Source organism: Ursus arctos, unplaced genomic scaffold, assembly GCF_023065955.2.
Source record: "Ursus arctos isolate Adak ecotype North America unplaced genomic scaffold, UrsArc2.0 scaffold_8, whole genome shotgun sequence".
Lineage (NCBI taxonomy): Eukaryota > Metazoa > Chordata > Mammalia > Carnivora > Ursidae > Ursus > Ursus arctos.
Window position 1 is genome coordinate 62993874 of NW_026623100.1, and position 12282 is coordinate 63006155.

Consider the following 12282-nt stretch of genomic DNA (forward strand, 5'->3'; position numbering starts at 1 on the left):
AGAGTTGGGGCTGAGCAGGAAGAGAGGGTCTGGCCTTTATTGTCTAGCCCCACTTCACTGTCGCAGAGCCAGACTTCTAGAGTCAGGTAGGCCGCACATGTCCAGCCCTGGCCCTGGTGATCTGAGCCAGGCTGATCCCGGGAACCCAAAGCTGGCCATCGGCCGGGCCAGGCCGCTCCTCTTCGACTGGTAACTGAAGTCAATTATGCAGATAATAGGATGGATGCGGCGGGGCTTTTTCATCACATACATTATTCTAATAGAAATGCATACCGCGACCCGAGCTTTGTGACAGTCCATTTTAGAAGACTTTTGCCGAGCAAATCAAGTGCACAGTGAGAAATTGGAGAAAGCATTTTTCCTCAGCAGTATCTGCCAGCTCTATCCTAAGCAGCCAGAGCCCAGACAAGCCCCAGCTGCGAAAAGGGATGCAGAACACTCCCCCCCTTCCGAGCCCACTAAATGGTCCAGAGGAATCTGAGATGTGGTGCCCATCCGTTAAATGAATGCCTTTTACCCAGGCCGGCCATTCTTTCTCACTCTCTCTCTAAAGCATTGCTATTCCCTCAGTCCACATTCAGACACACACCTTTTTGTCAGCTACTTAAAATCATTAAGTGAACTTAATTAGGTTTGTCAATCCCTAAGGCTGCCAGGGTGGCAAATAAGGCATTCTATTCACTGTCCATTAACAGTCTGTTGCCTGAACGAGCCTGCGCGTTTTCGGAGCCGTGCACGGGCAGCATGAGCATTTCCTACACAGAGATCTGCCCAGTGAGTCTGGGAGACACCCAATTTCAAGGCTGTCCGCTCTCAACCTGGCCCGCTGCCCCAGTGGCCACCTCCCCAAATCCCCTGGGCCAATTTTCAACAAGCCTCTCTGTAAAGCTGAGCAAGAACAGAGTCAAGGGGTACATTCTTTGTGCGAAGACAGGCTCCAACCAAGATCTCAAGCCAAGTCTGTTTTATCAACAAGTTCCAAACCCCACCAGCTGGAAAAAAGAGAAAAAGCAACAATAATCCGTGCAATCAAAAGTGTCTTATTTGGAAAAAACTGAAAGAGCTGAGCAGGTGTGAACTATTGAGGGGCAGGGAGTGAAATCAATTGCTAAAGGCTAGAAAAAGCTCAGCTGCCATGTTCTTAAATAGCACAGATGAGTGAGGGAGCTGGAGGAGCCCCAAAGAGTTCACTCTTCCCTTCTCCTTGACCAGGCTGCCCACGGAGAGGGTGGGCTAGGTTCTTCTGAGAGGGGGGCTCTCATGGGGGCTCAGCTTTCTTTCTCCACACAGAGTTAAGGCTTTGGGATAACAAGCAGTGGAGTAACTAAATGTTTGTTAGAACCACCTGACCTTCGTAATCCTGGCAGTGATGTGGCATGGGCCTCGCCTTTCCTTAGACCCAGAGAAGTCCAACTGATAACATGCTAGAACTATCCCGCAAGCCCCGAGCTGTCCACCTGGTGCACACTAGAACTTTCTCTCAGTCTCAGAGCACTCCATCTGGTACATGCTAGAACTTTCCCTCAATCCTAGAGCCGTCTAACTGGTACATGCTAGAACTTTCTCTCTGTCTCAGAGCACTCCACCTGGTACATGCTAGAACTTTCCCTCAATCCTAGAGCAGTCTAAACGTGCATGCTAGAACTTTCTCTCAGTCTCAGAGCACTCCACCTGGTACATGCTAGAACTCAAGACCCGAGGCCGCAGCTGACCCTGGAGAGTGAGTTGGTATCTATGCTTTTGGGGGAGTGCGACAGGAAAGACAGGTTGCACCAGAAAGACTGAGAGCCTTGAGGAAGTCTCACCCATCTTCAGCTGGGAGGGGGGAAGCAGAGTCCGGAGCAATCTCTTCTTCCTCTGAGGTTCAGCTGAAGACACTCAACCAGGTACCATCCAAAGCAGAGAATCCTGAATCTCCTGAATCTGGGGGGCCCTGATGGCCACCTGGCTCTCAGCTAGTGCCCCAAAAGAACAGAAGTTCCCAGATGGGTCCTGCTGTCCCCTCCCTGCCCCAGCACCTGCCATCCCCTGACCCCATTCCCAGAATGCCTCTGCTTCACCCCTGCCACCCCCACACCCCAGGATGACCCACCTTCGTCCCCCCCCTCCCTGCAGCCTCTGGAGTCTGGAGCATTTGGGGCAGGGTCTGCAGGGTGGCCTTGTGGGTGGACAGAGGCCATGTTACATGTTTACTTCTGGTTCGACATCTGATTGAGTCTTCCCTGATTGTTGGGCGTGTTCCTGACTCCAACTATGTGCAATTCGCAGTGTCAATCAAACTCTTTTAAACAGCAGCTGCCACTGCTGTTGCCTTGCAGAGCACTTTAGAAACTCTTCTATTTAGAGACCATTCCAGCCCCAGCCTGCATCATGCCTTCCATGCTAAGAGGCCCAGTGGCGGGTTGAGAACCTTGCAGCCCTAATCTCTCAGTAATGAAGAAGGAGGGCAGAGAGAAGGGAGGAAGAGCAGAGAGGGGAGCGGAGCCATGCGGTCTCCCTGGAAAGGGCCCAGTTAGGGCAAAACAGGGGTTTTGTCCCTCTCCCCCCTGCTCAGCGGGCACACACATGTCATTCACTTGCTCTGGCACCCCAGGCTCCCTGGAAGGACTCCCGGGTCGCTCAGCACCAGGCCTGGCCCCTCAGCCTGTAGATGACGGGTGAGAAGGTGGGACCCAGAGCAGAGAAATCGGAAAGGTGAGCCATGGGGCCTGACCCACTGCTCCTCCCCCAGGGATGGGATTCTTTCTAGTCTCCAGCCCCAAGTGGCTCTGTGCACCTGTCTTCGTGCTGCCTGCAAGCAGCATCTCTCTCACCCTGGCAACCGCTATAAACAGAACAAGACGACAGTGTTAGGGCCCCTGTTTGCCGCCCTGAGAATTCCAGGCCTGGCTGTGTCCCAGCTGACACAGGCTTGAGCTGGGAGCTCATCCGCAGACCGCGTCCCCCGGGGAGATCGAAGGAAACCGGGACCTTGCCACAGCTCATAGAGAAACCTGATGCTGTGCGTTGATACACACGTGCCACTCACCATCTCTGCGTCCTTCTGCACCCCTCACACGCCCACCACAGGGGCCCGGCCCTGCGCTGAGCCATCCCTCACTCCAGTGCCTCCACTGCAGATGCCCTCCCCCCTCACCGTTCCCCAGCCCCACATCCATATCTCTGAGTCCTCGCCTTCCTTCAAAACCAACTTAAATGCTGCTTGTCTGTGAAGAAACCTCAGTGGGGTTTACTGTTAATACTTACAGCCTGCCCTGTGTTGGTTACAAACACTCCCAGGGATCAGAGTCAAATTATTTAATATTTTACAATGGGTCAGGCACTGCACAGAGCAACCCCGATGGACACTGACAGTGGATAAGACGCCAGACGAGACCCCTGTGCTGTGCAGGGGGTTAACCTTTCAGTTGCTGAATAATGGGGAAGACTAGGGGTATGAGGGGAGGGGCCAGGCTGCCTGAGGCAACAAGCAGGGGACACTTGGAGGACAGTAGCTCTTTATCGGTTGGTACAGAAATATTTTAATAACGACTTCGGCTCCACCAGGGAGCACCCGCTGAATATCAAGCCTACCCATTTCTACTGACCCTCCACACCCAAAAAGTGAAAGAGGTCTCCTCGGAGTTTCAGCAGTCCTGAAATCGAGCCCTGAACTCCAGAATGGATTAACCTATGGAACAGTCCCTCAGAAAGGGAAATGCTTCTGTGCTGGAGACATAGGGGGTGCTGTGGACTGCTCCCCTCTCACAACTTCTCCGCGATTAGGGAAGGCTGACCCAAAGGACAGCTGTGAGCCAGGCATCGGCACACGTCCGCCAGATGCTGAGTCCTGACAGGTGACCAACCCACGCTGCTCCTTACACACGCTCCTCTTCACACACCTACAGGTTCTGGCTGCAGATTGTTGCGTGGTGGGGCCCAGGATCCAGAGCCACCGTGGCTTTTGACAATATCTCCATCAGCCTGGACTGCTACCTCACCAGTGAGTTCACCCTGTCCCTGGCACTTGCCCCCAACCCGGACAACCCCGGGCCTCGCTATCCCTCCCACCTTCCCCGGGGCACACTCCTCTCTCTCCCTTAAACCGAGCCTCGCTTAACTCAGCCCATGGGGTCTTCTCTGTTCCAGTCAGCGGAGAGGACAAGATGCCACAGAATACAGCCCCCAAATCAAGAAATCTATTTGAGAGAAACCCAAACAAGGAGCCAAAAGTCTGGGAAAACACAAGAGAGACCCCCATCTTTGACCCCACAGGTAAGGGTTCAAGTTACAAATTTGAGCAAAGTCATTTTTGTCGTCGTCGTTGCAAAAGGCAGAAGCAAGATGCGGGCTATGACGGCAGTGGGGGTCTGTGTTTAAAGAACGGGCTAGTCAACCTTTAAAAGGACCGTCACCTGTACCCTGGCCATGGGGCTCTACGAGGAGGTTGTTTGGGTCTCTTACTGCCTGGCTGAATGGAGAGTCTGGAAGTTGAGCAAAGGAGCAACTCTCCTCTGTGTCTGGGGAATACCCAGACACCAACATGGGAGAACCAAACTGATCTCCTTTCCTCAAACTCGGTCCGTTGAAACCATTCCCCATTTACTGAACAAAGCAAACCTTACATCAGATTTCTTCTCCTCGTAAAGAGGGTTAGGCCCTGAATTACCTAGCCGTCACAGGTAAAGGCCCCCAAGCTTCAGGTTCAACACATTTCCCCAAAGCTTGGCTCCCTTCCAAAGCTGTCTGATCCAGCATCTTCTGGGCTGAAAGACTTCTCATAGGGACTCTTGCTGCTTCAAACACAGGCCTCTTCAGCCTCTGGCCCTAAGCCCTGGTGTGACTTCTCAGCTCTTCTTTGTACCAGGAGGAAATCTCTTAGAATCAGTCTCCAAAGCCAGAGTGATGTTCCTTGGCAGTTATTAGACCTGTGAGCCTGGCCCTAGAGAAGCTGGGGCCTGACACCAGCAGGTCAAGGGGTTCCCCCAGGTGGGCTGGGTGCCTGGGTGTGGGAGTGAAGTAGGTAACCTGGAGAAGCAGGTGTACAACATGTCCACCCACACTCTTTTTCCTATAAAAGGTTACTTTATTAAAATAACAACAGATAAATGATAAATGTCTAATTTCTACTTACAATGTGAAATCCTCGTTTAGTACATAGTACGAAGAAAAAAACAAGTGGAGACTTACAGCTTCACGCTAAATTCATTGACTCAACTTATTGCGTAAATATCGGCTTTGCTTTGTCTTCGAGGAAAGAAACCCCTTCCTTTCTCTGCCTGAAAAGCTGCCCCAGGTGTAGCTCTCTCTGTCCCCAGTTCCTGCCTGATCTAACCCAGCGGCCAGACCAGGGGAAAGAGTTCATTGCTGTTCCCCTCACCTCTCCCCTCTCCTCCCTTCACCTTTAATTAAAACCTCAAAACACCTTTTCATTCGTCCACCTGCAAGGGGACCTGCCACCTCTCTCCGTTTCCCTGCTCTGCCTCATCGTTCATGAAAATGGCTAAGGTGAGGGAGGAGGCCTTCTGTTCGTTCGCCGCCCCTCCCCGCCCTCCCACCCCAGTGCCGGACCTCCAGGACTCCCCGGGCCCTGGTCACTGACTGCCTCCCTGCGATGGATTCAGGACACGTTGGGCAATCCTCATGGCAAGCCCTGGCCCCGCCTCACCACCAGCACTGATTACATAGCAGGGGCTCTGGAAACACTTACGGATTGATGGGGTGGCAGGGGGTTGGCGCCAGTGGCCCTTGAGCCTTGAGCTCAGTTCTCGGATGTTGGCAGCCAGCACTTAGGAGAAGCCATCCACCCCGCCTGACTCCCCGGTTTATTGCCATCTAACTCCCACTGTCCCTAAAAGGCTCAGCGATGAGGGTCTGCCCAGTGGCCACTCGGACTAATGAAATCACGCGGCGGCTGGAGAGCGGCGATGCTCCCCCACCGCCTCCAAATAAAATCCGAAGCGAGGGGCTGCCTGAGAGGCTGGAGCTTCCTCTGCTGCCCAAGTCAGCCTGAGAGCAGGAGGCAGGTGGCTGGGGGTCAGCATTCTGTCTCCAGACCCCCTTCTGGAACAACCCCACCTCCAAGGGATGAGGACGCTGAGGCAAATACAGCCCCAAGCACCCTTAGTAGATTCCTTGGAAAGGCTTTAGAACACTGAATACATAGGCAGTGCTTTCCCAGAGACCCGCTCTTGCCCCCCGGGGAGCTAGAGGAGGGGGAGAAACTGAGGCAGGCTCCCAGCCCCTGCTGACAGATGTCCCAGCCCCACCATGCTGCCCACCCCCCACAGGACAAAGCCCATCACACCACCTGAGATGCCACTTGGCCAGGGAGAACAGGCCACCTTGGGTCTATGCCGAGACCCTCCCTCACCTGGCTTTCACCTAAACCTACGCACACTTCTTGCACACGTCCTCTGTGGCCAGTTATGTGCTCAGAGATGCTGAGCTGAGCAAGACCCAGGTCAGGCGGTCAAAGAACTCCAGTCTGCAGTTGGATGGGGAGGGGCGGCCTGCAAATTAGCAGGTCATGGCTGGCAAGGTGAAGCTGAGCCCAGCTCAGAGCTTCTGCCTGCCAGGGCCTCTAGAGAAGAAGAAAGTGCTGCGATGGGAGGGGAAGGGAAGAAGCGATCAAGGAGCATGCCTTCCTGACCCTGGGCTGGGGTGTTTCAGACACCAACCCAACCAAACCTCACTCTGGCCAAGGAGAGTTGCTGGCATTACCACTGTGGGATGAGAAGATGGTCTAGAGGGATGCGTCGCCCGCTGGTAGGGAATGGAGCCAGGATGTGACCCTGAAGTCTACGTTCTTTCAGCCAACTAAGCCACGCCAGGTAGCCAAGTCCAAAGATAAACACGACACATGGGAAAGAGCAGGAGAGCATCTCGGAGAAAAGGCCCTGCACAGCCAGTAAATACATCAGCTCCCGGCCTTCCAGCAAAGGATGGGGGAGACGAAATCACAAGATTCCTTCCCAAAGTTCAGTGCTGTCAGCTTCCGCTGGGCTGGAACGAGGGCGGCTGGTGGCATTTCAGTTCTCCTCCTGACAGGTGTTAGAGCAGCCCCTAAAAACACAAAGGTTACACGGGGGCTCTTGAAAACAGTCTCCCTAAACACTCTGCACGTCCCCTAAGTCAGCCCCACAATGAAGCCCTGGCCTCCAGGTCTGGGGCTTCCCTCACCCCGAAGCCCACGGGGCAGAGCTGAGCCACTGGAACATCGAGGCAGGGAAAAGCCTGTCCAGGTGCTTCACGAAGCGTTCTCGGAACCCTGAGTCACTTTAGCTAATCAGATGAAGAAACTGAGAGAGAAAATGGGGCGAGTATTAAGTCTGGGAAAATTACATCTGTCAGCTTTGCACGTACAATTACGCTAACCAAATGCTTGGGATAATGCAATCACAGGGCTGCAGAGTTTCTCTCTCTCTCTCTCTCTCTCCCTCTCTCTCTCTCTTTCTCTCCCTGCAGTAATGAATGTGCAAGCAGGCTCTGCCTCCCCCACGAAGCCCAGATAAGGACAGGCAGGACCCCCAAGGCCCACGACCCTGCCTCAGCTTCCTTACCCCTGTCTCCTTCTCCTGTGCGCTCACGTGTTGTGTGGGGAGAGCAGGAGGGAATCAGCTTCAGTAAACTTACGTAAGACCGAGCCCAAACCTTGGGCCCAACCCACGAGTATCAGTAACTCACAGAGCCCTGGCATCAAACCACACCCTCGCCTCTGAGTTGGTTAGCGACTGTTGGTTTACTGTTTTCTGAGTACCCATCTCTTGCCGAAGGGTGGGGGGACAATTAAAACTGTGTAGGATCACGAAAAGAGCCCTGGACCAGGACTCAGCAGCTCTCTGCCCAGCCTTGGCAGGCCTGCACGAGCAGGCTGTGGTCCTGGGGTGGGTCCTGCCTGCTCGGCCTTCGCTCTCCTCATCTAGCAGCTGGGGCATGTCAGCAAACCTGCAAGTAGCAGAGCTCAGAGGAGAGGCACTAATGTCAACACAGGCAAAGGCAAGAAAGCGGCTTCTTTCAATAGTCCAGGTTTCAAGGAGACAGTCTCCAGGTCCCTCCTCATCACCAGCCCCGTAGTTTTAAGGGCTGAAGGGATAGGGTGTCAGGGAGCCAGAGCTTCCCTGGCCCATCTCTCTAATTAACCCGTGGCACTGCTAATGTGCCCAGCAGAAAGGGTGACAGACTGTCCATTTCCACACATGCTCCTATGACTCAAGAACAGATGCCAATTTCAATGAGAAAGTTTTATGTGTTTCATATAAATTGATTGAGTCTATTTCTGCTAAATGCATTATCCATTCACCACAGAACAACTATTAGAGTTAATAGAATTTGTAGCTAGAGCCATTATGATCCAAGCATGGCCTTCTGGGGATGACGGCATTATGGCAAGGCAGGCTTGCCAGGGCCCGGCCCCCTTGCTCAGAGCCTGTCTTCTCGTTTCCACAGAGCCTTTTGCACTCAGGCGCTGCAGGCCCGCCAAGCTCACTTCAGCCGCATACCCAAAGAGTGAGGAGTCACCTAGTTCCCGAACAAATGGATGTATTCTAATCCAATCCCAAACAGATCACAGCATCCTGTCACCTGTTGGCACCACAGACAGCTACCTGGAGGGAGCTGGGGGGACCTAGGGTCCCTGCTTTTGCCTTAGCTCTTTACTGTGCATCTGTCGGGGAGGCAGGAGGCCCCCAGGTGCGGGGAGGACAGGAAACAAGGGTAGAAGCACCAGAAAGCCCCCCTCACCCTGGCGGTGAGGGGGTTGGGGGACTCCTGTTGGCCTCTTGGCTTCATTCCATCATTAACAGCCTTCCCCAGAGATGCCCAGTGACAGAATCTGGGACTTCCCAAGTGCAGCAGGGACCCAGATCCACCCAGGGTTTTCTTCCCCTACACCATCTGCCTCCGGTCACCTTGCTAGGGGAGGGAGGACCCAGAAGGGCTGCTCGTTCACAACGAAGATTCCTGGTCTCCACGGACCCGTGGGATCTGTCTGTCCAGGAAGAGGAGGTCACACTCTGCATTTGTAACAAACTCTGCAGGAAAGCCTGATTTGAAATAAAGTTTCGCAGCCCCAAAGGGCAGGCTGCTGTCTTTAAAGTAGATGAGGAGGAGCCTAGGCCTGGGGAAGGTGAGGGGCTGGCTCAGAGTCACATGGCATACTTTTAGGTTTTTCTCTCTCAGACAGCACAGCATTTTGTCATCTCCTCTTTACACACCTAAAACCACCCGTCACCCGGCAGCTGTCCCGGGCTCTTCTGCGTGCGTCATCTCTTGTACAACCCGCCTTTTACAGATGAGGAAACAGGCCCACGGGGTGTAAGTAACTTGCCTTAAGTTACACGACTTGTATAAAAAGCTGAAACACCTGGTCTTTGTAAAAATCATATAGAAAAGTTAAGTTTTCTAAGCCAGGTAGCATTTGGAAGGGCAAGTTGTGATAAATCTTAAAGGAATCCTACTGTTGACTAGTCTTCTAGAGGAATCTCTTCTCTGAGAAAAAAAAACCCTGTGTCTAAAGTTTTTGCTTCGAGCACATCTGCACCTTCACTGATACGCCAAATGGCACGCTAGGCACACGTGTGCCCACACACGTGGGGAAGCCGATAACTGCAGCCAACGGCACCCCTCTGTGCACCCCAGTCCCCACTGGTGCACATGGACCACACTTTCGTTAGCACCCATTCAACAGGGGGAAGCCGTTCCTTACGACTTGGGCAGCCGTGGGCCGTAGACAGAATCCTGGGGACTTGTTTGGGTGGCTGGCCATTTTCCTGCTCATCTGGCCTGCTTTTTTTTTTTTAATAATATTTTTTTATTATATTATGTTAGTCACCATACAGTACATCCCTAGTTTTTGATGTAAAGTTCCATGATTCAACCAAGTATCGTGGATTATCACCTGTTTATAGCAAGGGAACTCATGAAGCACCAGCCTTAACAAGGCTTGTGGGCCCCCAGTCCCCGTGTCAGGTTCCATGGCCGCCCAATTACCATGTCACTCTTCATTGGAGAGCGGCTCCCTTCCCTGGGAGCTAACCAGGCCGGGCTCGGGGAAGAGAGGCGGCATGGAACAAATTCGTGATGCGGGATCCCCGTGTCTGACGTTCAAGAGTCTTCCACTGCAAGAGGCTTTGTGTGTTGGAGACCCCATCAGCATCCCCAAGACATGGCCTGTATGGTTGCCGAGGGAGAAAAGCCCTTCCGCAGGGATCTGGTGACGGTGCAGGGCAGACGGGAAGGCTCAGTAGGAGGATTGCTCTCCACCCACCCCCGACAGAGCCCCCACCAGCAACAGCTTCCGGAGCCAACAGCCCACCATTGCAGGCGCCCCTTGGATCTGTACCCGGTTACTAAACATGTTCAGCTTCTTTCCTTTGGTCCTTACAGCCCCCCCGCCCCGGCTCCTTGAGGGTAGACGTCACTATCAGAAAGCATCGCTTTGTGTGTGTGTGTGTGTGTGTGTTTGTTACTGAAATAGAGTTGGCACACGACGTTATGTTAGTTTCAGGCGTACAACACAGTGATTCAGCAAGTCCGTACGTTATGCTGTGCTCACCACCAGTGTCGCTGCCATCTGGCACCACACAACACTATTGTGATAGCATTGACTAGACTCCCTATGCTGTACCTCTCATGCCCACCACTTGCTCGTTCCATGACCGGACGCCGCTTCACCCACTCTGAGCCTGGCATACTTTTCAAGAGCACAGGCCACCTGTGTTGAAGCTTCTTCCTGCTCCTTTTTGTGCCTTTATTTCCCCACATCAAAAAAAAATTGTGCTTTTCTCTTCAGTGCTTCTATTTCGTAGGCTTGGTAAGAGGATTAGGTGAGTGCATGCCTGTCCCGGGCTGAAGGAGGAGTAGGACCCGAAGTGAGCTGTATGAGTCTCGCTGTGTTCCTCATTTCAGAAGTGAGGAGCCCGCATCAGGAAGGTTGCATGACTTGTCCCCCCCAGTCAAGTGCAGGCTCAAGTTGGCTCACTCCAGAGTCTTCCCAGTCTAACCCCATGCCCACGGGGAGCAGTCCCAGATACCACCCAGCTGCTGGCGAGGGAGGAGGTCTTGCTGCATCCAGATGGACTGGTTTTCTCATTCCAACTTAGGAGATTCAGCTCAGCATTCAACAGAAAACATCACTGCTTTCTAGTCACTGTGTTTTTAGAATTCCCTGAATACCAATCCTTAAAAAAAAAAAAAAATCATGTAGGGGTGAGTTCAATTCAACAAGCTTAACAAGCATGTGCCAAGCCCCGTGCTGGCTGCCCCAGGGCTGGCATCTAGGAAGGAGCCCGTGTACCACCCAGAGCTGGATCTGTAAGCCTGAGGTGCAAGCATGGCTATGTCCGCACAGGGGAGATCCTGGCTCCCTTTCCAATTTCTAATTCTGATCGCATCTGGAATTCGGACGGGTCCCCCCTCCCCCACTCCATGGCTCTGACTTCACCCTGCTCTGGGTGGTGAGGAGGTCTTCATCCAAGATTGGTGCATTACAAATACTACTGAACTGATCGTCATTTTTGAAATGGCCCTTTGAGAAAGGAAAGAATCTATGCTGTTACTTCAGAATCTCCCAACCCTGGGCTCCACTGGAGAGAGAGCACATCATCGTCCAGCTCTGATGGACTCAAATACACCTCACAAAGCCCTAGTCTAATGCTACGTGCTGGTCGGAATCATGGCAGAGCTACAGACAAAATGCCTTAACGCCAGGCCATGACTCCTGTTAGAAGAGAGGATTCACTGCCTTTCGCTCTCCTGGACGGCCTAAGAAAACATGTTCCTTTTACCCATTCATTTCAGTGGAAGGCTGCATAAGTGGGAGACGACAAATGATCCAGGAACTCTGGTCTCAGCATGGCTTGATTAAGGTCATTTAGCTCCAAGACCAGCAGAACACAAAAAGCCCCTCCATCCGTGCAAATATGTTAAGCACTTGTTTGGGGGAAAGACCGCTTTTAAGTATCACCCTACTCCCAGACTTGCTGGTTCAGCCTGCAGAACAAACCTGCACCCTCTTGGAGCCTATTCAGTTTTCTGCTTGTGGCAGCAAAGCTTCAGTGGTCCTGGACAGAGAGCTATTTTGTTTTGTTTTGTTTTAACTCCTCTGGGCCCAGAGCTGGACAAGAACTAAGAGGAGAAAGGCTGAAATACTAACTCTGGATCACATAAGGGGATCCTCCCAACTTGCTCCTCCACTCACAAGAGGAAAGGGGACAAAAGGTGGGATCACCCTCGCCATCACTGTGTCAAGGAGGAGAGAGGACACCCGGGAGAATGCAGCCTAGCCAGGGCCCTCCACACTGG

The 12282-nt window shown here is 53.0% G+C and overlaps 1 protein-coding gene across 1 annotated transcript in view; it reads left to right on the plus strand.

Annotated features, from left to right (window-relative positions):
* Positions 1–12282, plus strand: part of ALK (ALK receptor tyrosine kinase) — a 655077-nt gene that overhangs the window by 573298 nt on the left and 69497 nt on the right. Inside the window, exons 10-11 of the mRNA XM_044379628.3 lie at positions 3888–3982; positions 4129–4254. Coding sequence (XP_044235563.2) covers positions 3888–3982; positions 4129–4254 — 221 coding nt within the window. The remainder of the gene's footprint in view (positions 1–3887; positions 3983–4128; positions 4255–12282) is intronic.